The sequence below is a fragment of the Rhinichthys klamathensis genome, unplaced genomic scaffold (genome assembly GCF_029890125.1).
Source record: "Rhinichthys klamathensis goyatoka isolate OS25496 unplaced genomic scaffold, OSU_Roscu_1.1 h1tg000072l_1, whole genome shotgun sequence".
NCBI classification, from domain to species: domain Eukaryota; kingdom Metazoa; phylum Chordata; class Actinopteri; order Cypriniformes; family Leuciscidae; genus Rhinichthys; species Rhinichthys klamathensis.
This window is the reverse complement of record NW_026606615.1, coordinates 642,215-666,837: the sequence shown is the minus strand read 5'-3', so window position 1 is coordinate 666,837 and position 24,623 is coordinate 642,215. Positions and strand designations below refer to the sequence as shown.

General features: G+C 39.4%; 1 protein-coding gene across 2 annotated transcripts; it reads left to right on the top strand.

Moving 5' to 3' along the window:
• Positions 1 to 611: 611 nt before the first annotated feature.
• On the top strand, positions 612 to 23,300 carry zfand3 (zinc finger, AN1-type domain 3). 2 transcript variants are annotated; one of them, XM_056250608.1, is made up of 6 exons: positions 612 to 985; positions 16,327 to 16,367; positions 16,453 to 16,632; positions 17,036 to 17,101; positions 18,345 to 18,512; positions 22,680 to 23,300. In XM_056250608.1, the coding sequence occupies exons 2-6, from the start codon at positions 16,340 to 16,342 to the stop codon at positions 22,832 to 22,834; spliced, it is 597 nt and encodes a 198-aa protein (XP_056106583.1). In that variant the 5' UTR covers positions 612 to 985; positions 16,327 to 16,339; the 3' UTR covers positions 22,835 to 23,300. The 2 variants fall into 2 exon arrangements, with proteins under 2 accessions (XP_056106583.1, XP_056106582.1); XM_056250607.1 differs by having other exon boundaries at positions 613 to 964; positions 22,680 to 23,299.
• Positions 23,301 to 24,623: the final 1,323 nt, after the last annotated feature.

Sequence of the window (24,623 nt, the reverse complement as noted above, 5' to 3'; positions counted from 1 at the left end):
TTCAGGCATGCAACAACAGATTGATGCACTTTCCTTTTCTAGTTTTAGTTCATGATAAATCGTGTAAACCCTGAATATTTTCAACACAAAGCAATTTTTGTTAAACATCCTAAAAGGCTAATATATAATATAATTTACTTTGTGTATAAAATTCGATCACTGGAATCCCCCTTTCCAATGATAGGCTACTCTATGTCCTCGAGCCAGTGTGTTGTCAACGCGATATTCAATGTCATGTATTTGTAGAGTTATTTTATATTTCTAATAACTTTTTTTTGCGTCCTGCCTAAATATGTGTTGTAGTCAAGGCCATCATGTGCAGCTCATCTTATACTGGGGTCTACAGCAGGTCTTGTACTTAAACAGCTTTAAAGCTCAAATCCCCTTTACAAACAAGGAATACAGCTTGGACCGTTCCACGTCCTTTTGAGGGAACATTGTTTCCATAAAACGTTATTAACACGTGATATTAGTGATATATCGACAATATTTAAACATCGTATTATGTATTTCACTTTTTAACAACAATATTTTGTATAAATGTGTGTACAACCGGAATCTGAGTGTTTAAATATTTTTACTCATGATTAACAAAACCCTATTTAGGAGTTGGTATCTTCCACTCGCCAGCTGATCGGCCTCGACTCCCGGTGCGGTCCGTCGGACTGTACGCGGCCGTTAATTTCTTGAATTTTGTCTAAATTACTTCGAATTTATAGTAGCGGCTGCTCGTGTCCTTATCTTTCAGTTCTTACGCTGCATTTTCACCTCGGGGATTTCGTTGTAAAGCGTTTTTGATCAAACGTCGAGCCGAGGAATTCCCGTACAAGCACTAGGCCGCCATTGGATCCCCGGTGTTTCCTGCAGAAACCTGCCGCCTTCACATCGCCGCCATGGGGGACACAGGAAGCGAGCGCAGCAAGCCGCCTAGTATTCCTCCCCGCTGCCCTTGTGGATTTTGGGGGTAAGATGATTCATTTTACACGTGAGTGTAACCGTGCGGCGAATTTGATGTGGATTAAGGCGATAAATGTGAATGAAATGTGGAGTGTTTGTTGTTCATTGTTGTAGGCCGATGGATGGGGGTGGGGAACAACCACTCCTGTTTTTCACATCTACAGCTGCTGTTTCTCCTCAAATACACGCATAAAACATACACTTCCACTAAACACGTATTACATATAAACAGTATGGCTAATCAAAAGCAGTTTTGGGCGATCCAGTGGTTTTTAACGAGCCGTGTGAGCTGGACTGACAGATCACTTATATCTTACTGTCCTCTATCACAATCATTGGCTGTGTTTGAAAACCTTATCTGGACAACATATTTTGACATTATAGATTGTATAATGTTGCTGTTGTATTTCAAAACCTGGTGAACATAGACGTTTGCAGAATATTTGGGTCATTAAAGGGGGACATCATTTTTTGTTCTATTTCAAAACGTACATAGCCAGCATTATGATTACTAATTTGGCTGTATTCAGAACCTAGTGTGCTGCTTACCTAGAAAACATTTTGGCCATTATAAGTGGCACAATTTTGTGGACTGTATTTCAGAACATAGTAAGCAGCCTACCTAGACAGCTTTTTAGGACACCACAAGGGGACATTGTGTTTGTGCTGTATTTCTAAACATTGTGTGTTGGCTTTCCTAGACCAGGGGTTTGCAATCTTTTAGATGCTACGGCCCCTTAAATGTGATTATCGTTGTGTGAGGGACTCCCATCCTAAAATTTAAAAGGCAGCTCTATATTTCATGTAAAAGGTCCCAATTTATATGGTGAAACTCACTAAAATAATGCTGTACTGTTAGATTTAGTACCGTACATTTAATCCATTTTTGTATTTTTAATCAATTTATTTGTTTTAAACATTTAGTTAGTTAATCTTGTTTTTATCGAAACCCCTGTCCTAGACAACATTTTTTTCTTTTTTTTTCTTTGTAAAACCTGGTTTGTTTTGTAGATGCGGGCATTGTAGGTGCTTACAACAGATTTTGGAATCATTGGGGGCATAATTTGTGTGCTGTAGGCCTATGTCAAAACCTAGTGGATAGCCTACCTAGACAGCTGGTTGATCATTTGGTACACACCTCTGATGTCTTGAAATTCTGTCTAGGTAGACACCTCCCTAGGTATTGAGACACAGCAAATGTCTTCATATAGCCGAACCAAAGGATAACGATAGATAGACTTTTGCTTGAGTGACACATCAATCAGGGCTCTTCAAGCATGTGTCAGGCTCACAGGTGCAGTCATCTGACACTCCATGTTGTCTGTTCTCCAAACAAATGCACAAGATCTGGGCAAGACCAAGAGAGACCTCTTACTGGTGATTTTTCGATTATCTTTTATTTGTTAGCTATTAAACAAACAAACACATAAAAAAAAATAAAGGTTGGATAAATAGTTGGATAAGTAAAAATAATAAGTGATGGTTTGGATCAAATGCTGATGATACACCAGTAATTACATGTTTCATGGCTCGTGTACCAGTTGATTTAATCACATAGAGCCCCTCTCATATTACTCGTTGACTAAGCTGTTATAAAATAGGCTCAATCTGTTGTTTTGTGTAAATTAGACTGTAAATCCAGGGCTTAATGTTAAGTGGTTTCAATTTGTAACTTGCCTTGCCAAAGGTTTCACTGGCCCCACCCCAAAAAAGTGATAAATTAAAGTAGTTATTATTTCCATATACCTTGTATTGTAATAAATGTTATGACACCAAAATGTATAGCAGCAGGTAAATTAGGCTGCTGTCACTTAAATATCTAATGCAATGATTCAATGTTCATGCATTTTCTTTCTCATCTGTTTACGTTCAGATATGACATTACCGAATGAGTGCACTCGCCAAGACTGGCATTTTGGCGTTTTTGTGTGTTTTTGACTAGGGATGGGCATTATTAATCGACGATCGATAATTGATCATTAAGAATTTCGTCGATCATGTTAATTTGTTATCGATAAAACTAAAACTAAAAAAAAAAAAAAAAAATCCTTTCCTCTAAATCCTCGCTTGCCTGGCTTATGCTACTCCGAGCTATGTCTGAACTTTGTATTTTGAGCACTTCTTGCGTTGCTTTTGCCTCTTCACGATGACTCGCTTGGTTTAGTCCTCAGTTGTAAGTCGCTTTGGATAAAAGCGTCTGCTAAATGACTAAATGTAAATGTAATATGGTTGCGTTGCGTAATGTGAGCCTTGAAGCAATGAACCGCTGGATTGCACCACTGCAGACGGGTGGAAAGTGAACGGAATAAGTTGTTTCCCGGGCTGGTCAAGTTAGCGCAGAGGTACCTGTGCATCCCGGCAACGTCAGTCCCCTCAGAGCGGGTGTTTTCGGCGGCTGGACTGAAGAGTTTGTTTACACTCGACCTCGACGCGTCCGCACAAGCACGAGGAAAGGTGCGCGAGGCAAAAATGACGTCATTGCGGTATTCGGCGTTTTACAGGCGAGCGCGTGGAGTATAAACGCCTCGTCCGTTTGCGGAGAATCGCGCTGCAGAGCCAGGCAAAAGTATAAACGAGGCTTGACGGTCACCATGTTGCGGTCGCGTCTGACCCCAGGCCCAGTCCATGTCATCAACATGCTTATCTTTCTCAACAAAAATCAGTAGACTGGTGCAGAAGTTTTATGTGAGTTAATAGATATTTTTTTTGAGGCTTTGTTAAGTAGCCTAATTTGTTGCTAGGTAGGCTAATCTCTCTCACACTCTTTCTCGACTTCGTACCTTGGATAGTTTTGAGTTACATTGAGTATTATTATGTTTTTGGTTAAGTTATTGTTTAACATGATTTTTTTTATTATTATTTTGGAACAAACGATCGGGTCTCTGTTTGAGGACGCCAACTCGCAGCTGCAGGTTTTGTTGCTTTTTAGAGCACCGCAGCGCATATTTCAAGTTTAGCCGAATGTCCAGTTTAACTGCCGCAAGTTGATTATCTTGTAATAAAGATCTCATCGAGGAAAAACACGCTGTATTTTTGTATTTTCATTGCATTTTTAATTTATAAAAAGTTAAATAAATAATTAATTTTAATATATAAAAAATATTAATGATTAATCGATAGTCGATCGTTAATTCTCCCGACGATCGACTAAGAAAATTTAATCGAATGCCCATCCCTATTTTTGACCGTTCAACCGTGGACAGCCTCCTGATACTTATTAGTAAAGCTGCCTGATTCGGGATCAATTCAATAAATTTGAATACAAATTTGAATGAATGATTCAATGACTCGCTTATAAAGACTTCACTTGTTTCATTACTGGATAAATCTGCATTTTTGAACAAATCTCTTGAATGAATGATTCAATGACAACATTTTTAATCAGTCGGTTATGTCGCCACCTAATGGTGTAAAGATGTAATTGATACAATCTTTATTTGAATCGTCAAGTTACTTTCGAAAGGTGATTTAATCAATTTAGATCACAACTGTGGATATCGTTGGTTATATCATCGAACTATGATATCCCAGTGCTTCTGTGATCATTTGAATTATTGTAACAGAAATAATGATACTGTGATGTTGAGAATTTTTTGTGAAGCTGTTTCATATCTATGACAATGGCTTTCTTCTGTCTGCAACAGTGCATGTTCTGCTGTGATCTTACTTGTCAAAGGTTTAAGATAGCCAAATCCTTGTGTGGGTGTTTGTATCAAGTAGGGATGTCGTGACAACTGCAATATTGTAATACCGCACTATTGACAAGCCAACCGTGGCAACCGCAGTGTTCACATTTTTTTCCCCACGAGGCTATGGCCTTCTTGTTTTACAATTCATCACCGTGAATTGAATGTTAAATAAATAAATCATGAATACAAGAGTGTTATGAGTGTCATTTCCCCGCCAACTGTTTGTATCCGGTGTTTTGTTGATTTTGAATAAGGCTAAAACAATAGCATGCGCTCTCGTCCCAAAACCTAATATAACGTCGCCAGTTTGGGAACATTTCGGCTTTCAACCGAATGAAAAGGCCGAGCCAGCAAAATTAGAAATGCCAATATGCACAATTTGCGGCAAATGGTCCGTGTGACACGCAGCAATACATCGAATTTGAGGTCTCATCTCGCTGACTGTCATCGAAGTGCATCTGCCCCCACAAGCATCAAGTCACGGAGCAAACTCAGAAAGGACAGCTGAGGCCGGTACCAGCCGACAGTTAAGAGTAGCTGAAGCCTTTGCAAAATCTGTCAAATACAGCCGTGAAAGTAACAGGTAACAAGCCGCTGTTAAGCAGTATCTAGTTGAGATGGTTCCATTCAACACAGTGGAGAAACCTGCATTCAAGACAATGCTTAAATAATTTGACAAGTAGTGCGAGTTGCCGGGCAAAACCTAATTTCCAGAGACTGCTATGCCGAAAATGTACAACACAGTAAAAAAGCGAGCTTATGAATGTCGACCACTTCTCTGCCACAACTGATATGTGGTCAGGTGTCAAAAATATGATTCTAACGGTTAATTATCTGAGCTTGGACTGGACTCTGAAATCACGTTGCCTCGAAACAGTGTTTATGAACCAGCTGCCTCATAAACACTTTAGGCAAAGGCCTAAAGATCCTAGATATAGGGGGATCATATCAATGACAAGGATACAAAATCCGGACTCATCAAAGAGATTCTGGGAGTAGAGGTCGAAGGGAGCGCTGCCAATACGTCAGTGGTTGGAGACGAAGGGCAAAGCTAAGAAATAGAAAGTTAGAGACCTGCTGAAATCACAGACAACATGCGCGTCAGCATCCATACCTATGGACTCCAACGCAAATCCACTGTCCTGGTGACGCGATAGATGCTGTTTAGTCTTGTAGCACACATCCGAAGCATGCGCTCAGAAAGCCGCCTCTTAGGGTGTATTCACACCAGGAAAGTCCGATAGTTCACTTGCTTTGGTCCGGACCAAATTATTATTATTTTTTTTTTTTTGGTACGGTTTGCTTTCACACTGCTCTTTTTGCAAGTGAACCAAAATGTGTAAACAAAACCACACGTGTGCTAAGGTCGTCCATTCATTGGACAAGGATTCTCAAGTAGGGAAATCAGGAAGTGCAAAAAAGGCTCAGCATGGAGATATTTCGTACTGCAATATTTGTTATTTTACTAATTTTGTGTTGTTCTGTACAAACGCAATATGAAGAAACTGCGCAGAAGACGGATAAGGTATAAAGTTTTGATTCATAGAGAGGGGCTATGTTCACACATTCAAATAATGAGATTCTTATTGTATATAGGCTACTGCTAACAATTGCTGTCAATGTTAACGCTTGCGATTTAAGTTTGTCCAGTTTAATGCAGCGTCATCCTTGTATTGTAACTATCGTTACATTATATGAACTGGAAAAGCTTTTTTTTTTGCATCTATGCGCGATTAGACTAAAGAGAACGCGCTGTATGTGAATGTCCTGATGCACACACTCTTTCATTCATTCCATTCCAATGATGCACACACGACGCGCAGAAATACGCGCAACAGTATCGTGTGGCCAGACAGCGCGCCGGAATGGAATTCTCTTTCACACTTGAACAACAATAACACAAACCATTATGCCAAAATCTCCGACTACGGAAGCCTGTTAACTCAAAGGCGCAGTGCTTTCTTGCAATTGGGTCGGTTCATGTTCACACCGTAAACGAACCGTACCAGAGTTCGTTTGGAACCGTACCGAGACCACCTCTTCAGCTGGGTCTCGGTTCGGTTGTTTGGTCCACACCCGAGTTCGATTGCTGTATTCACACGTGCCCAAAAGGTCCGCACCAAGGGGGGGAACGAACTAGAGTTCGATTCAATCGAACCAAACAAGGCAGGTGTGAATACACCCTTAGACTCACACAGCAAGTACAGAATTGAGTTCTCTTTCACGTCATCTTGCGTTTTAATATTTAAATGTACGCTGGCTCCGGGCTGTCCGGCGGTCTTTATTGTCGAGCCCTGTTCTGGAATGAAGTCAGGGTGTAATTTAATGTCTGTGTGAGTGTGTTGTGGTGGATAAACATGTGGTGAATTATCTACAAATTGGTCTTTTCATCATCATAATCACTCTAGTCATTTCTCTCTCTGCCTTTAATGTGTCATATTTGTGCAGCTGAAAGACTCATAAATAGATTGTAGCCGTGGTTTATTTTGGACTCTTTATTCAAGTGGTACAGTTGCTGACATTACACATGAAACTGGGTGTTAACATAGCACATCATATCTGGGCTTTAAGGCAATAAACTTCATTCAAAAATGTCACCGACTCTTGAAGACTGTACATCCCACAGCTTTAAGCCACAGCCCATCTATATTCTGATATTCTTGACTCTTTATTGTTGTATTGGAGCATAATATAAATGACAATAAACAGAATTCTTGTGATTATTTAGTGTTAAACTGAATTTCTTTTTGTGTGATTCTGATTGTAGTTTGAATGGATTAATGTGGACCAAATTATAGTTACTGATGGCTTGTAATGTCACTAAAGACAGTGGTCTCACATGATTGTTTTCTATCAAAATCCGAAGTGAAGCATATGTTTGTTATACCTAGCATGCATTATTAAACTATGCATGCTTGTAAGGTAGTTATTTTGATTGGGCAAAACATAAATCCCAGTAAACCGATACTCGAGGAAAAGGTTTCGGCTAACCTGTTTCATGTGTAAAAGCAGTATCAAAACGTGAGTGGTTCTTCCCTCAACCTGCCTAACTGGTGTTGAATGACAGGCAAACGCTGCTCTGTTTTGATAACCAGTCAAGAAAAATTGTGCACACCTACATCTTCACTAACATGTCAAGATTAGACCAACGGCTAGGAAGTATCTGATGGAAAGTCATGCGAGTAAACTCGGCCTGTGTGTAGTGCAGTTGGTTATCTGAAAATGTGGTTAACTACTATACGGAGTACAAGCAAGGTTAATAGTTATGAGTTATGCAGGTGCAGCAGTTGCTTGCTTGTGCCACGTTGATTGGTAATGTTTTGTTTGTGATCAAAACTTCATCTTTTGTTTCAGAAATTCTAGTATCCTCTAGTACATTCTAGTCTATCAAGATGTAATTTTATGTCATAGTATAGTTATTTTTTCGCTGTATATGCAATGTAAAAATGTGTATATTAGATAACTATGCCTATTTTTGGATAATCTAGTGAATTAAAAACGTAATATCGCTTGATTTCTTTAGCTTTATGGATGCAAACCAAAAGATCAGATTATTCACAATAAGTGGTTTAAAAGATATAGCTAAATTGCTACTAGCTGGCACATTTCTACTGTTGCACGTTATAAACCGTCCTAATTGTATGATGTTTGGTCTGTTTCTAAAGACATTTCTCTGTTTGTGTAGATAGAGGGCGCTGCAGTTCAGAGGGGCTGAAGTGTGAAGGGCAGCTGTGGCATTTTATTTTTCATTCGATTTCCATACTTCCATCTGGCATCTTACATTTGAACACCTGTTAGCATGTCAGCCTTCTCAATTTCAAGCATACATTATCTTTTGGGTGCTGGTGCGGGTTGGGAATGAGGTGTGGATAGTGAGATTATCTGTTGTGTTTGGATGCACCGTCCCCTGCGTTTCCCACAGAATACGCCAAAGAAAACCTTCACCACTTCAATGTTGCTTTTATTTCCTAACGTAGGTGCAGTAATTTCAGACCATAGTGTAGGAAACCTTGAACATCACCTACCTTTTGCAACATCACCTACCTTTTGCAACATTCCTGTTGCCTGCCAATCCGCGGTAGATGTTGACTTTACACACATAGTGATTTGTTTATTTCTGTGTGTAGCCTATTAAATTTTTATTATTATTATAGGTAGGACTTCACATGTTGGTGATGAGCAGCTCTGTTTCTGACGTGTTTTGCATAAATACAAATGGAATTGTTTGTCAGACAGATAAGAAACACTCTTGTTTTCAATTGGTCTTTCACAAACACCGCTTTTAGTCAATTTAATCGGTTATCATTTGGGGTTTTAAGTTTCTAACCCCAAATATGAGCAATCCAATTCATGCTTGCCCTTGAAACACTATTTGTTGAATGTGATGAGAGAAGACTAGGTACGATAAAATAATACAAAGTCGATAAAGTTAGTGATTTTAGTGAATCAGTCCAAATGACTCCAGAGTTATTGGTTTGAATTGCTTTTGGAAGAAACTCAGATTTTGCTGAGTGTTTGCAGAAAATGACAATCTTATAAAGATACACATTTGCTGCTTGCTTTTGAAACCAGTTTTATTTTAATTAAGTTAGATCCACTTATTGGCAGGTGGGTTCATTATGTAGGAAGCGCTGCATCAATCACATCTACAAATTAGATTCAGTGTTATTGTGGTTATTTAGTAAAATGGCTTGATTAATGGTGTGATGCGATTTGTGTTCCTCAGGTTGTTGAATGTGTCGCACACACAGTGTCTCTTCAGAAGGTGGGCTGAGGTGTGTGTGGGCTGGAGTCTTGATTGGGCTGTTGCCTCTTTTCATAAGCAGTAATTGCGGATGACATTTAACAGGAGATGTCAGATTAATCCAGAGAGAGAGGCCAGCTTGATTAGCTTTGAATCATGTGACCGAGGAAGACCATGCACACACATAAACTAGGGGTGTAACGATATTCGAACCGAACCGAAAAACCGCGATACAGAACACACGATTCGAATCGCGATACTCTCATTGCGTACCGAACGCGCCCCCTGCTACCCCGGCCCCGCCCAGCCCGGCTCAATGGACCTCATGTCTTGTGTACAGTACACAACGAATTCAGTTTTGTAGCTAACCACCATTAACACCAAATAACAAGCTCCGTGTTTTGTTACTTTCGATAATAAGCAAGGTGTAATCTTTCAAATTTGTCTATTTGATACGAAATTCAAACAATAAATGGCGTTTTGGCGCTCTTTGATGTGGCGTGACAGATCGCTCTATGCCTACTAAGCTCCTCATTTCAAACGGCAACGCGGCGCGCGGGTAAACGCGATCATCTCTTCCTCAGTTACGGAATGCACACCTGAAGGTATGTTGAAAGATGCAGTATACTTACTGAAAGGCATCATAACTCGTGTAATCGCTCAATCAGTGTTTCAGCAGCGGAAACGTCAATAAAACAGCATAGCTTGTCACTAGCATTATATTTACCTCAACAGGCAAGTGATTCAGTGTCCACAACTTCCTATAAATGGTTCCTATAAATGAACTCTTGCACTAAATAAATGCACCATGTTAGCCTTTTTTACTTTTTTTAATTTTACTTAACCTGTTAATGATATCTTGATTATTTAATGTATGTTTAAAATATCTTTCATGAAAATGACAACTGTGTAAAGTATTATATTTCAATAACAAATTAGAGTAAAACACAAGTTAATGCAAAAACTGCCTTATGTTCAGTTTACATGTTTTCATACAATGTGTTGTGTGTTGATTATTATATCTAAAAAATAAATAGCATCTGAATTTAGGTTAAAAGTCTAGGCTACAACCTTTAATGTTAATGTGCGGCTCCCTATATAGTTTACAGATTTAGCAGATTTCTTTTTAATCCTTGTGAAACGTTTAATTGTAATTGAATTAATTTAAAGACAAAGACAATTTTTTCGTTAAACCACTGTTTAAAAAAGAAAAGGAAAAAAAATAAGCAATTTTAGCTTTCTAAACCGAACCGAATCGAACCGAACCGAGACGTCAAAACCGTGGGAAAACCGAACCGTCAATTTTGTGTATCGTTACACCCCTAACATAAACTCACCGTTGCATTCTCTAAAAATATGTAAAAGTGTATCTGCTGCACAGGGAAAGGCTGTATATATTTTTTTCCATCTAGGGCTGCAACAAATGATTATTTTGATAATTGATTAATCTAACGATTATTAGAACGATTAATCGACTGGTCGTCGATTGTTTCACAGATTAATTGACTAATAGTTGATTGTTTTTCGATCGATTATTCAGCTTTTGCAAATAGTTACAATACTGAGTTAAACCTTTTCTAACTAATAAATAAAACAAGGAAAACTGGTTTTGAAAATGTCTTGTTAGTTAAAGGGATACTCCACCGTTTTTTTCATATTAAACTATGTTATTCTCTTATCTAAGACGAGTTGATACATACCTCTCTCGTCTCAGTGCGTGCACTGAATCGCTCTGTCGGGCGGAGAACTTTGAGAGCAGTTAGCTTAGCCCCATTCATTGTATATGGGCCATACAGAGATGAAGTTAGAAGCGATCAAACACATCCACGTTTTCTCTATTTAAATATAGTTACACAAGTAGTTACACGACCAAGTATGGTGACACTAAATAAAATGTGGCGCTTTTTATAAGCGGGTAAAATGGATAACTATAATGTATGGCGGAATAGCACTTATTGGGAACACTTCGACTCGGCGCTGTAATATCTTCACCAGGGCTCGAGACTAACGGCGTCCTATCGTCCTGGGGACGATAGAAAACGTGTTTAGGACGAACAGAAATATTCTCCAGGACGCCTACAGGACGAAAGATATTTTTGTATGTGTGTTCATTTATTTCTAGCCTATGGGCTAACTTACTTAGAAAATGTCAAAATTAACCGACCAAGTGCTGACTACAACGGAGCGCGTCTTCTCATGCTATATAGCCTAACGTTACTATCACCGGCTACTCACCCAGAGACTTGTTCCGCGGTACATCTATCAAATGGCTTAATGACATCGTAAATATGTTGCGCTGGTTAAACAACAGATATTCAACGAATAAAAACTAGACAAAAATGTTAGATAGTGACGATTTGGGAAGCGTTCCAGTCATAACCGATGTCCTGCGTGTAGACGCGCACATTTGTACGGTAACGTGCTGATCTACCCAGCGGGACACGGGTTGACATGCACTGCATGTTTCATAAAACGTTAAAATATGTAAACGTCTGGGAGAATGAGCAGAGCAGAGATATATATATATCTGAATAAGATTGACGACGCAAAAAATAGCTCTATTCGGTTTTCTGTGCGCACACACCCGACCGAAGCGTGCAGCCATGCACATAGACGCCTATACAGCGCGCGAGGACTGATTGAGCTCTCTTTCGTGTCTGAGTGGACAAATACACACAACATTATGTCTAAATGTCCGTTTTGGAGAGTATTCATGTAAACTATGTTGGTTATGTCTTAAACAGTTGTGAGAGAATCGGATGTGCATCAGTGCAATTGTATCCGCATGTCATTAGACATGATCCGACGTCTTAAAGTGACAGTGCGTAATAAATCTAATGCGGTCCGTGTCCTTAATATTGATCAAGCAACAAAAGAAAAAGAGAAAAGCATTCACTGCTCGTTAATAGCTTTAATGTTATATTTAATATAATTAGTTCATACAAATAACTGTCTGCTGCTTGAAAGAATAAAGAATTATGTATGCAAGTAGTTATAAAGAATGCATATATCATTAATTGAAAAGAAGACTGTTCTATTTTAGGAAAAGTGGTTTTATTTAATTTTAAGATATTTTAAGCAGTTAAATCTGTATCTGTATTGCATGTTCAAACTTTAAAATCATTCATATTAACAGGTTAATAGATGTTTTCTCCGGCACGAAGATCTCAGTACAAAGACTGAGATGAAAACAGAATTTCCCCCAAATTCTGTGTTCTAGGGAAGTCATATTACACTTTTTAAAGCCCTTTCTCTTATTAACACGTTTCCAGATGATCAGCTATGACACATTACCACTTTGAGATATTTAGTCACCAGTATTTGTGTTATTGTTTAATCCAACCAACTCAAAAACGTTTTGAGCTGTATGTATTTTTCTATTAATTTTCGTAGCCTATATGTGAAAAAAAAAGAAGAAAAAAAAAAAACATTTTTATTCTGCATGAATACAAAAAAACGACCAACAACTATAACTATAGATCATAATAACAAAGTACAGAAACAACAGTTTTATTTTGGGACGGTTGACATTCACTTTAGGACGGTTCAAATTGGTTTTCAGGACGGTTCCAGGACGGAGGTGAAAAAAGTTAGTCTGGAGCCCTGATCTTCACTCGTGAAAAGTCCTCTCCCTCTCCCTCTCCGTCAATAGAACCAACGTGACCTGCACGCCTGCAGTAGTAGTAGTTTTTTGTGCAGAGTTGACGAAGTATCAGGGAGAGGACTTTTCACGAGTGAAGATATTACAGCGCCGAGTCGAAGTGCTCCCAATAAGTGCTATTCCGCCATACATTATAGTTATCCATTTTACCCGCTTATAAAAAGCGCCACATTTTATTTAGTGTCACCATACTTGGTCGTGTAACTACTCGTGTAACTATATTTAAATAGAGAAAACGTGGATGTGTTTGGTCGCTTCTAACTTCATCTCTGTATGGCCCATATACAATGAATGGGGCTAAGCTAACTGCTCTCAAAGTTCTCCGCCCGACAGAGCGATTCAGTGCACGCACTGAGACGAGAGAGGTATGTATCAACTCGTCTTAGATAAGAGAATAACATAGTTTAATATGAAAAAACGGTGGAGTATCCCTTTAACTTTGAGCCTACTGAATAGACCAATCTTCTTCAGCTTTTCTGTCATCCTCAGAAGTCTTCAATAGGCCAACTTTTACAATGACTGGTACTGTCTTTATTAGGGCTGGGCAATGACATAAATTTCACGATTAAATTTCTGCTCATAAGCTTGCGATTCGATTCCGATATCAATTCAATATCGATTCCTGTGGATATATATCAGGTTGAGTATAGAGATGTTCCGATACCCTTTTTCCCTTCCCGATACCCATTCCGATACCTGGACTCAGGGTATCGGCCGATACCGAGTACCGATCCGATACCTGGGTCTGTACAGTATCTATACAGCTGCAATTCATACTAGCACTGTATGAATTGATAGAATTATTTTATGGTGTGCTTCAGACTTATCCCTTAATTAAACATGAACAAATACATAGAGTGAACTAGATTATTTTTATTATCTGACATACATTTCACAGCAATATATTATTTATCTTTCTTAAGTGAAAAATAACTTAAAATGCAGCCACAAATCTAATACTGTAAACTGAAAAAAGGTATTTTAGATTTACAATATATAGCTGTATAAAAAAGTGCAACAAATAAATCTAGGAATCTAAAAAAATGATATATGAATACTATAAGAAAATTATCTCTTTATAATTTAAGGTCCATAAACAGATTTGTTAAATAAACGGCATTTCAGTTTTGACATCGGCTGGTCATCCAGAATAATAAACTTAACTTACATGTTGTCGGTTATATTTATCGCTCGTTGGCTGTCTTTTTGAAAACATTTCTCTTCGTTTGAATGAAGCTTTCAGAGATTGTTGATTCTGGCGCGGCTCATCCTTCTCTGGCCTTGCCTTTGTGTAATCGTGTTCTGCGGGGTTACTCTGTGTTACTTGTTCCACCCCTCGAAATTGCAGTATGGCATATGAGACAAGTCGCCGTTTTACTAGCTGGTTGTCCAGTCTGAAAAACTGCGGACATACTCAGAGACTATTTATATTGACATACTGCAGGGCGCGCGCGCGTTTTCTTCTTCGCTGCTCAAAACAGTGGTTGCTTGTGTGGCAACAGCACGACTTCCTGTGTTGCCACAAGCAACCACTGTTTAGAACAGCGAAGAAGAATTGAGCTCCGATTTGCAGCGTTACGCAAAGCTAGCGTGCATAACTAGTTATTGTTTGAGAAAATGGTATCGGATCGGTACGCGGATAGAAGTACTCGCCGATACCGATGCCAGCATTTTTATTGGTATCGGCGGCATTTCCGATACTAGTATCGGAATCGGAACAACTCTAGTTGAGTACATGTTAATTTTTCTCAGGGAAAAAAATCTCTCAACTGCTGAACTCAACAGGGAATCCAGTCCGCTGGTACATTACTATAATATTAAAGGTTAAAATAAAACAACTGATTAGTATACAATTGCATTTCAGTCATGACAAATCTCAGAAGGTTTGGCAATGGTGGTGGATATGACTGTTATTGTATTTGTTCTTAGCGTAATATATCTGCTATTCTGCAGCTGCTACTAACTGTTTGGAATTTTTATCGTGGTTTATCAAACTGGTAGGTAACCGTTTCATCCCTAGTGCTGTACATTTTTTTTTTAGTCTGCAACTACGGTAGATGATTCTTTTCCACCAGTGTGATCCCTTCAGGCCGATTTGCGGATCAATTATAATAGGCAGGCACTATAGCGTTGAGCAGCCTATCATAGTGCTCAGGAGGCCTATCATTGTCCTGTGGATCAACAGGTTTAACTGTTTCAGCTTATCTCAATGACAACCGTCATCCGTTATTCAGTCAGCACTGTCAGTAACACCTTTCCGACCTTTTTATTGCTCGCACACGCAGCCAGCTACCCCATCTGGGTGTTCATGTGGTGATGTGCTCTTCTACACTCAAATGTGCTCATCTTCTTAATATGCATTATTCCTACCCACAATACCCTGCTCTCTCCGCATGCTTCCTTCCGCCTCCTTGATTGGCTGCTGATTATGATTGCGCTTGATTGTGCCGACGAAGGTCTGTTGATGTTGTTTTCATTGCTAACCTCTGCCATCCTAAGAGGGAGTTTTGAGTCGCACGCAGGGAGTGCGATGGATGTTTGTTGTGTTTGTGTAAATAAAGTGTTTGATATGTCACCGCCCTCAGCCTGCAGGTAAAGAACATCGAGGAGCTCTCCACTGAAGAGGTGTCTGAGGCTATGTCCACACTAGTGCGTTTTTGTTTTAACACAGTGTTTTAAAATGAAAACAGTCTTCGTCCATACTGGCGTGCCCACTGCATATTAGAAAAGATCTCTGTCCACACTACACAACTGAAAACACGTCACGTGACCATTCATGCACACTGGGCATGCGCACACAAGTGTAAACCGTTGCCGATTGCTCTAATACTTTTTGAGTTCTTTTCAGTGAGTCAAATGAACTTGTTCACAAAGTCTCAGTGATTCATTAGCGAATATTTCTGAATTAAATTAATTCCTAAACATTTTTACCCAGTAATCATAAACACCTGGAAAGGTCACGCAGGAGATGCATTGAATAAAAGTGTGGTAACCTTTTTAATTTATATTTGTTTATCCATTTATTTACTTGAATAATTTAGCAAAAAAACCCGTCATTTTTTTAATTGAATTTATTAATGGATATTTTTAGGTTTTCAATAAAGAATGTTTGTTTTTGCTGTGGTATTGAAATCTGTATCAAGAATCGTGAAATTTCGCTAGTTTTGGTTTCAACTACTGAAATTTTGGTGTTGTGATGGTCATTTCACAGAGATGTGCTCTTCCTCTATACAGATATTTAAGAGAATATCTCCTTTGTCCTTTTCTCTCTCCAGGTCCAGCAAAACCATGAACCTTTGCTCCAAATGTTTTGCTGGTAAGTTACTTAAAGTACGGGGTCTATATAATCATTATGTCTAATCTGTGTTTGAGACTCTCATTCTCTCTGTTCTCTCCATCAGACATACAGAAGAAACAGCCAGACGAGGACTGCACTCCAGAGCCCGCCCCCAGCTCCAGCAATAGCCAATCAGCAGTCTTCTGCAATGAGACGAGCAGCAGCAGTAGCCAAACCCTGTCCGCCAAGCCAGCCAGCTCTGAGGAGCCCTCGACAGAAGCCACGCCTCTTCCTGCACAGGACGGTGAGGACACACTAATGATTTCGGCCTTACCTGTAATAACTTAGATGATATTTCATCGCATTTAGTCTCGGGTGGGCCTTAATCATTGTAATATTCCACAGCACAGTCATGGAGAATGATAGGCCGCTGAATATTGTGGATGAAAAAGATTAACGGACACATTTATAATGTTTGTTTTGGGAATGTGAAATCTGAGTTGAAGACAACCAGAAAGTCTGAATCCTTAGAGATCTATACTAGTGGTTCTCAAATGGTGGGTTTGCAGCGAAGAACACTCCTAAATAGCAACGCCAAGGTCATGTGTTTGATCTCTAGGGAATGCATGAACCGATAAATGCAATGCAAGTCACTTCGGATAAATGCATAAATCTAAATCTTATATCATTCTCTCTCTCTCTCCCAGAAGTCTCCAGTACAGACACAGCTCGCGGCACGCTATCCACTCCTACAAAACGACCCTGCGACTCAGGTACACCTCACCACTGCTCTTGTGCTTGTGTGTGTCTGGCAGCTTTTAATAGTCTAGCACATCACACCACTTTGGAACTGAGCTGTAAATGTACAGCAGCGTACAAATGTGGTTTGAAAGTCTCAAAGCAGCTGCTCGAAGGTAATCAGTTGTTACATATTGCACAAAACTTATCTTTATCTCCGTTTATCTTTTTAGTAAACTTAATTTAAATATCCAATTATTAATATAATTTTTTTCTGAATCGATGTGTATTTTCTCCCACCCGTCGTTACCTACCTTGCACATTCATTTCCACCTCTCTATCCACAAAAAAGAAGAGTTTCAAAGCTCTGAAAGCACAGGAAGCTCTGGTTTAGACTGACTAACCAAGGTCAGAGAGAGCTAAATCAATGGAGTTCAAGCTTTGGTCAAGCCATAGTTCTGTCTAGAGTACTTGCTAACTTTCTGCCGACTCTGAAGTCCCTCCTTAGGGGCTCCATGATATAACCGTTGCGACCATTTAAAGTGCCTGTTGATAGAGATTTTGGTATATAGTTTATATTGCAGTATGTAAATATATGCAGACTGCCTAAAGTTATTGTGGCACGTTAGAGCAATAAAGAAACATACATGAATGAGACAGTGTATGATATTAAAATATTTATTAAGTGGAATAAGCCTAAACAAAGAACTCTGTACTCACGCAGACTGACACAGAGAAATCCGCCTCTTTGAACAGCATGCGATCACAAAATAAAATTGTCAAAATGCCAGCCTTCATATAAACAGTTGGTTATGTCTTAAGTGAATGTAAACAGTTGGAAATCGGACGTGTCAGTATATTAGATCCATGCGTTAGTTCTTAAAGTCTGTCATTAATGCTAATCAAACAACAAAAGAAAGAGAAAATCACTCACTAACCTAGCAAGGCCTACATTCCTTAAACCTCCAATCTTTCTTCAGACTGCCCAAACACTCAAACTACATGCACACTGAAGAGAGATTTGAGGTTTAAAGGATGTCGCCCTTGCTAGGTTGTTACTATGGTGTTTTGAATGGTTTAACCTTCAATCCATCATTAAGCATGCCAACTACCTTTTCCCCCCGTTTAGTAATGAGATGCATGGTAAGTCGAACACTTGCTTCCCAACTGAAGCTCTTTGTGCTCTCCAGTGTGTTATATAGCACTGTTTAACTCGCACCAGCTAGTTCTGCAGTGGGGATGCAGTTGCAATTTAAAAGTTCTTGTTTGTGTGTTCAGCCTCAGGTTCAGAGAGCGAGTCGTCCCCGGAGAAGCGTGTTCGTGTGGGAGAGGCCTCATGTTCTGAAGATTCTCCACGAGTTCCCAAGCAGAAGAACCGTCGGCGGTGCCATCGCTGCCAAACCAAACTGGAGCTCGTACAACAGGAGCTGGGGTCCTGTCGCTGTGGTTAGTATGGCCGCCGTGTCATCTGCGAGGCGATGTGACAAAACTATAACGCTTCCTGATTCGCATGCGTCAAGTCTCGACAGCTTTGTTTATGATAACGAGAGTTTTCTAGTTTTGTCACATCACGTCACTTGTTCTGACGACGTATATGATGGGTTTTCCAATTCTGTGTGGGCCTGTTCATTCCTCACCTGACTGTTTGCAATTTCAGCGAGAACTTTTAGATCCCTACAGAACTAAAGTATCTTTAACCCCCCTCGGTCATTTAAATTTCAGATGCTAACTGTAGGTAAGGAAATAAAGTGAGCGTTTAAACATAATTGCGCAGCTAACATCAGTCCTCCTGGCTGTGCTACTTATTTTTTTGTCTTGTTTTTGTTAAACTGAAGATGGTATTGTAAGTCATCAGTCTAATGACAATTCCCACTGCTCTGCTAATACACTTATGGATCTGACTGTTCCTGTGACAGCTCGCATCTGAGTCCTTATCCCGCCGGGATAATGTTTTTCTCAGGCAGGACTCCTGCAGTTGAAAAACTCTGCTGCATTTTCTTCCTAGGGTTAGGAAACCTGCTTGGACGCGTTTTAAAATGTACAGTAACGCACAAGCGAGTAATCCCAGTCGATCTAAGTGTTCAAGTCCTGTGTTCGATTCAGACTGATTTGCTAATCTACTCGAATGATTCATTAAAATGAACCGCTTCATTTGAGCGAATCTTTCATGAATCGGGCAGCACATTATGCTGTGGGTTTATGGTTGCATGCAGTCAGTGAGAACAACCCTGTTTTTCTTTTTCGTCAAACAATTCAGAAGCTGACAACTCATCTAGAATATATATTCAGCGGCGTCGCCCCTGAATAGCGCTACATGATGCACTGGTGTGTGTAGTGCCGTGCAGCTCTTCTGTGGCTGTCGTAATTGAAACATTGTAAGCTTTTAATCATCTCTGACTCATTAAAAACACCATGTGTATTAATGAATATATTAAACTCCTTAACGAGACTCTTCTTAATGAGGCTCTGAAGACGGAATGGATCCTCTGTGTGCAGAGCTGGTTTTTATTTACTTGGAAATGATCTCAGATCACACTCTCTAAGAAGTCAAACTACGTTTGGTCTATGCATAGTTAGTGTTGTTTGCTAGCGTAGATATCGCTCGGCTTGGGATTATGGATTTGAACTCTGCATGTGTGCTATGAATGATACCTCAAATTATGCGGCAGAACACCTTGGCGGCCGTCCACTAACCAAAGTATTTTATTTGACCTTATTGTTTTGCACTATTAATTTTAGATTTCATATTATTATTTTTATTATTATTATATGTATTATTTTATATGATTATAATTTTTTTTTTTGTTATTTTCTCTGCTTTAGCTACTAAGCAGGGCTCTACAGTGCGACCATTTTGCTCGCATATGCCCCTAAAAATCGATACGTGCGAACCGGAAAAAAGATTTACGAGCACAATGTGCGAGTAACTACCAACCATAATCGAAATCGAGACGATAACTAAATAAAAACTAGTTTTGAATGACAAAAACTATGACGAAAATCTATTGACATTTTTTATCAACAAATAAAAACTAGACAAAAATGTTAGATAGTGACGATCCAGTAAGAACTGATGTCCTGCATTTGTGGTAGATGCGCATATTTGTACTGTAACGTGCTGATCTACACAGCGGCACACGGGTTGACATGCGCTGCATCTCATCAAACGTTAAAAAATGTAAATGTCTGGGAGAATTAGTAGAGCAGACACATAGATCTGAATAAGAGTGACGACGCAAAAAAAAAGTTCTATTTGGTTCGGTTTTCTGCGCACACACCCGACCCGAAGCGCGCAGCCATGCACACACACAGCGCGCGAGGACTGAACTGAGCTCTCTTTCGTGTCTGAATGGACTAATACACACAACATTATGTCGTAATGTCCATTTTGGAGAGTATTCACGTAAACTATGTTGGTTATGTCTTAAACAGTTTTGAGTGTGTCGGATGTGCATCAGTGCAATTGGATCCGCAAGTCATTGGACATGATCCGATGTCTTTTAGTGACAGTGGGTAATAAACCTAATGCGGTCTGTGTCATCAAGCAACAAAAGAAAAAAATAATAGCATTCACTGCTCGTTACTTGAACATTCATTGAAAAGAAGACTATTCTACTTTAGGAAAAGTGGTTTTATTTAATTTTAAGATATTTTTTTAAGTCACAGTAGTTAAATCTGTATCTGTATTGCATGTTCAAACTTTACAATCATTCATATTAACAGGTTAATAGATGTTTTCTCTGGGAGTATATGGGTTTGGACATTTTAGAGAAATTCTAAATTAATGCATTACAATTGAACTAAACCCATTATATTTTAGTCATCTGAATTGTGTTAGTTTTAGTCGACGAAATACAATAAGATTTTAGTCGACTAAATCTACAGTAGATACTAATACTAGTAAATACTAATACACTCTAAACTAGTTTCTCCTCCATGTTGTGGAAAGAGCCTCTGCAGTGGAAAGATGCAGATGTCCACTGCACAGGTGTGCCAATGTGCTCCTAGCCTCCTCCTGAGAGCAACACGTTTCCCTTGTTCTGTTTTACTAAAGTGATTGTAAAGTGTGATTTATACTTCTGCATCAAATCGACGGTTTCACACTATAGTTGAACAAAAAGAGAAGGAGCACACACGTAGTGTATATATAATAAATAGTTTATTACTTGTTACTGTTTTTCACTGCGCTCCAAAATTTCTTTGTGTGCTCCTACATTTTTTCATTTAGGAGCACATGTGCTCCTTGGGAAAAACCTTAGCGTAGAACCCTGCTAAGTCATTTCACTCTGCGGCCATCTTCAGGCAGCTTCAGTATTTCAGTCATGCAAGTGCTGCTCCTATCTCTTTGAATGGGGAAACATCAAATTCTCCAAAGCTGTTCACCAAGCTTACATTTCATATTTGAAATCACCACTGAAATCTGACAACTATCTCAAAAATTTTGTTTTTAAATGCTTAAATCATGACATAAAACTGCATTTTTAGGCTGGACCAATGCGCATATTGTGAAACGTGAAATCTCAGAACACTGACTGCAGTGACGCAATGACTTTACCAATCGACCATTGGCTCTTTTATTTAGAAGGCCATATTGCACGTTGCACTTTCTCCCATTCTTAGTAATATGAGTGCACTGTCTTTCTATATCTGAAGTCTTTGGCTAAGCTGCAAACAAATATGAATGCACCCCATTTGTTATGCGGTTACGGTTTCCATTGTTACGAGGAAAACTTTCTTATCCTCATCTGCATCCTCCTTATTGCCTGTGCACAAATTCGCTGTCTTCCCGCCGTGGCACATCCCCTTATAAAAGAACACTTAAATGTTGACTTCAGTAACTTACTTCCGTATGACAGTGTGCTGCGCGCCGTCTTTTTATCGTCAGTTCAGGCCCGCAACCAGTTCACACTCAAATCTAATATTGGCCACATTTAACTTAATGTGAACAGCCTAAAAAAGAAATCAGTTCTGAGCAATAAATCTGAATTGAGCGTAATCTTTGGCTTTATTTTACTTTATTTTTTATTTGTTTGTCTGCCCTGTTTATTACATTTTTTTTATTATTTTATTTCATATTATTTACCTTTTAGCACAGCTGAGCTTCAATCAAATCTCAATGCACAATTTTTGTCATGCCAATTAAACGGTAAATTGAAATAATCAATATCAAGCTTTAGGATCCTCGTAGAGACTTGTTCGTAGGCTTAAAAAAAAAAAAAAAATTCTTGTTTTTTAGTTAGTAACAACCCCCAGCGATACTCCTCATGCCAGTGATGTATTGCATGGGCAAGCACCACTAAAACCTTTTACTTAGAAATGATCTGAGATCAATTTAATCTCTTTGGGCTTTCATTTTAAAAAGCAGAAACTTACGCATTTGTGATGTGTGTGTGTGTGTGTGTGTGTGTGTGGCAAGATACACTCTCAAGCATGCTGTTAAACTCCGTCAAATTAGTGTTACGTGCTGTTAGAACGCTTTTTAAAACCGACCTTGAGCAGGTTATACAACACATTCATCTCATTGTGAGCTCTCTCTCTCTCTCTCTCTCTCTCTCTCTCTCTCTCTCTCTCTCTCTCTCTCTCTCTCTCTCTCTCTCTCTCTCTCGTTCTCAGGTTATGTGTTCTGCATGTTGCACCGGTTGCCGGAGCAACACGACTGTATGTTTGACCATCTGGGCCGCGGCCGAGAGGAAGCTGTGCTGAAGATGGTTAAACTGGACCGCAAGGTGGGCCGAACCTGCCAGCGCATCGGAGAGGAGTGCTCTTGAACGCACACGCACGCACGCACACACACACACACACACATACACGCATCCAACGATCACTCACCTGTTAGTGGCATCTTTTTTCCTCCAACACATCTCAGAGGACCCCTCACCCCTGCTTGACCTCTGACCCCTCAGTAGCCTTGTGCTCATCACACACAGGCGACCCGCACAGCCTTAACGTTCTGTTTTCAGTCCCCTTCCACACCCAGTGCATATGCAGGTCAGTAGGTCAGACCAATTTGGGCTCCCAAGCGGCCTGTACTTTGGAGAACTGCTCTTGTCTCAGAGGCTGCGATCGACTCCAGGGGAAACGCATCGATCGATCGAGACCTCTGGGAACTTCTTCTCCATCACACGGACAGACGCTGACCGAGGGAACAGGGGGTGACCTGGATCACACGAGTCACTCCGTCCCGGGAAAAAAGCCCGGCTCTGCCGCGACTCGACTCGATTCTCTCGTCCGATCCGCGTCAGAGCCGTGCCTGTTTTACTCGCGTACACTCACACTCACATATGCACTTACACCGTTCGGTGCAATCAAAACGGTACCCTTCGGTTTGGGTTCAGTTGGGAAAGGGCCGCCCACAGCTCATCTGAGAACTGTAGTTCGTTCAGGTCTGAATAAACACACTCTGTAACCTCGTACAACTCCCATCAGCCCTTGCATCATACACTCTGCCTCTTTAAAAGCAGCTGAAGATCTCGGTGGCTTTTTTTTTTTTTTTTTTGTGCCCTTGTTTCTCGCTTTCTCTCTCTTTCCTCCATCATTCTCACTAGTTTCCTGTTCTTTCTCCTGCCTGCTCAAGCTAACCTTTCTTTCTGTATTCTCTTGATACTTTCTCTCTCTTTTTGCTTTCTTTCTTTCCCTCCCATACATGGCATTATGGAGGGATGTGTTCAACTCTGGTGGGAACGAGGAAGGCGGAGTCTCAATTTACTGGCGCTTTTGTTTTATTTGATTTTTTTTTTGTATTATTACTTTGACTGGTTTTCTGTTGATGTCGACATGGACAACTGAAGATAAGAGATGAATATTGTGTATCTTAAGAAAAATCCTTATTTAACCTCCTTTGTGTTTCTGGTTAACTCTCACTCTAAGCATAGAGCTGCATTACTTTGCCCTTTTTAGGTTAACATTTAAAAAAGCATACAAAAAGCGAAGATATGGATAAGATAAAATTCTGTAGCCTTTCTTTTGTTTTCTTGTTTTCCTTTTTTTCCCTTTCCTCTTTTGCTGAAAAAGAATAAAACTGGATTAGAGGATGTGTGGCATGCTTTTCTTTTTTACTATATCAAGAGTGATTCTCATTTAAATACAGAGTTTGTGCAAAAACACGTTTACAAACAGCTGAACAGTGAAAGAAGTAATATATTTACTAAGTAAAAAAAATAGAATATATTGAATAAGAAAAAGTAATATACTACCATTCAAAAGTTTGGGATCAATAAGATTTGTATGATTTTATAAAGATTAAGTGTTTTATTCTCGTCAAGTTTGAATTTATCTGATACAGTAAAAACGGTAATGTGAAATATTCGTGTAAAATAATCGTTTTCTATTGTAATATATTTTAAAATGTAATTTTTTCCTTTGATCAAACTGAATTTTCAGCATCAAGTGTCACATAGTTCTTCAGAAATCATTCTAATATGCTGATTAAGAAACATTTCTTAGTGCTGCTTCATATTTTAGTGGTAACATTGTACATTTTGAGCAATCTAATGTGTATTAATTTCTTTAAGATCTTATACTGACCCCACACTTTTGAACATGGCCACTGGGCAATCC

What these genes read in the sequence shown, in the direction of transcription:
- zfand3 (XM_056250607.1), top strand. Translation starts at nt 894, where the DNA reads ATGGGGGACACAGGAAGCGAGCGCAGCAAGCCGCCTAGTATTCCTCCC. An exon ending in TTGCTCCAAATGTTTTGCTG is followed by an intron (nt 16,368 to 16,452) that starts GTAAGTTACTTA and finishes TCTCTCCATCAG; the next exon opens with ACATACAGAAGAAACAGCCA. An exon ending in GCCTCTTCCTGCACAGGACG is followed by an intron (nt 16,633 to 17,035) that starts GTGAGGACACAC and finishes TCTCTCTCCCAG; the next exon opens with AAGTCTCCAGTACAGACACA.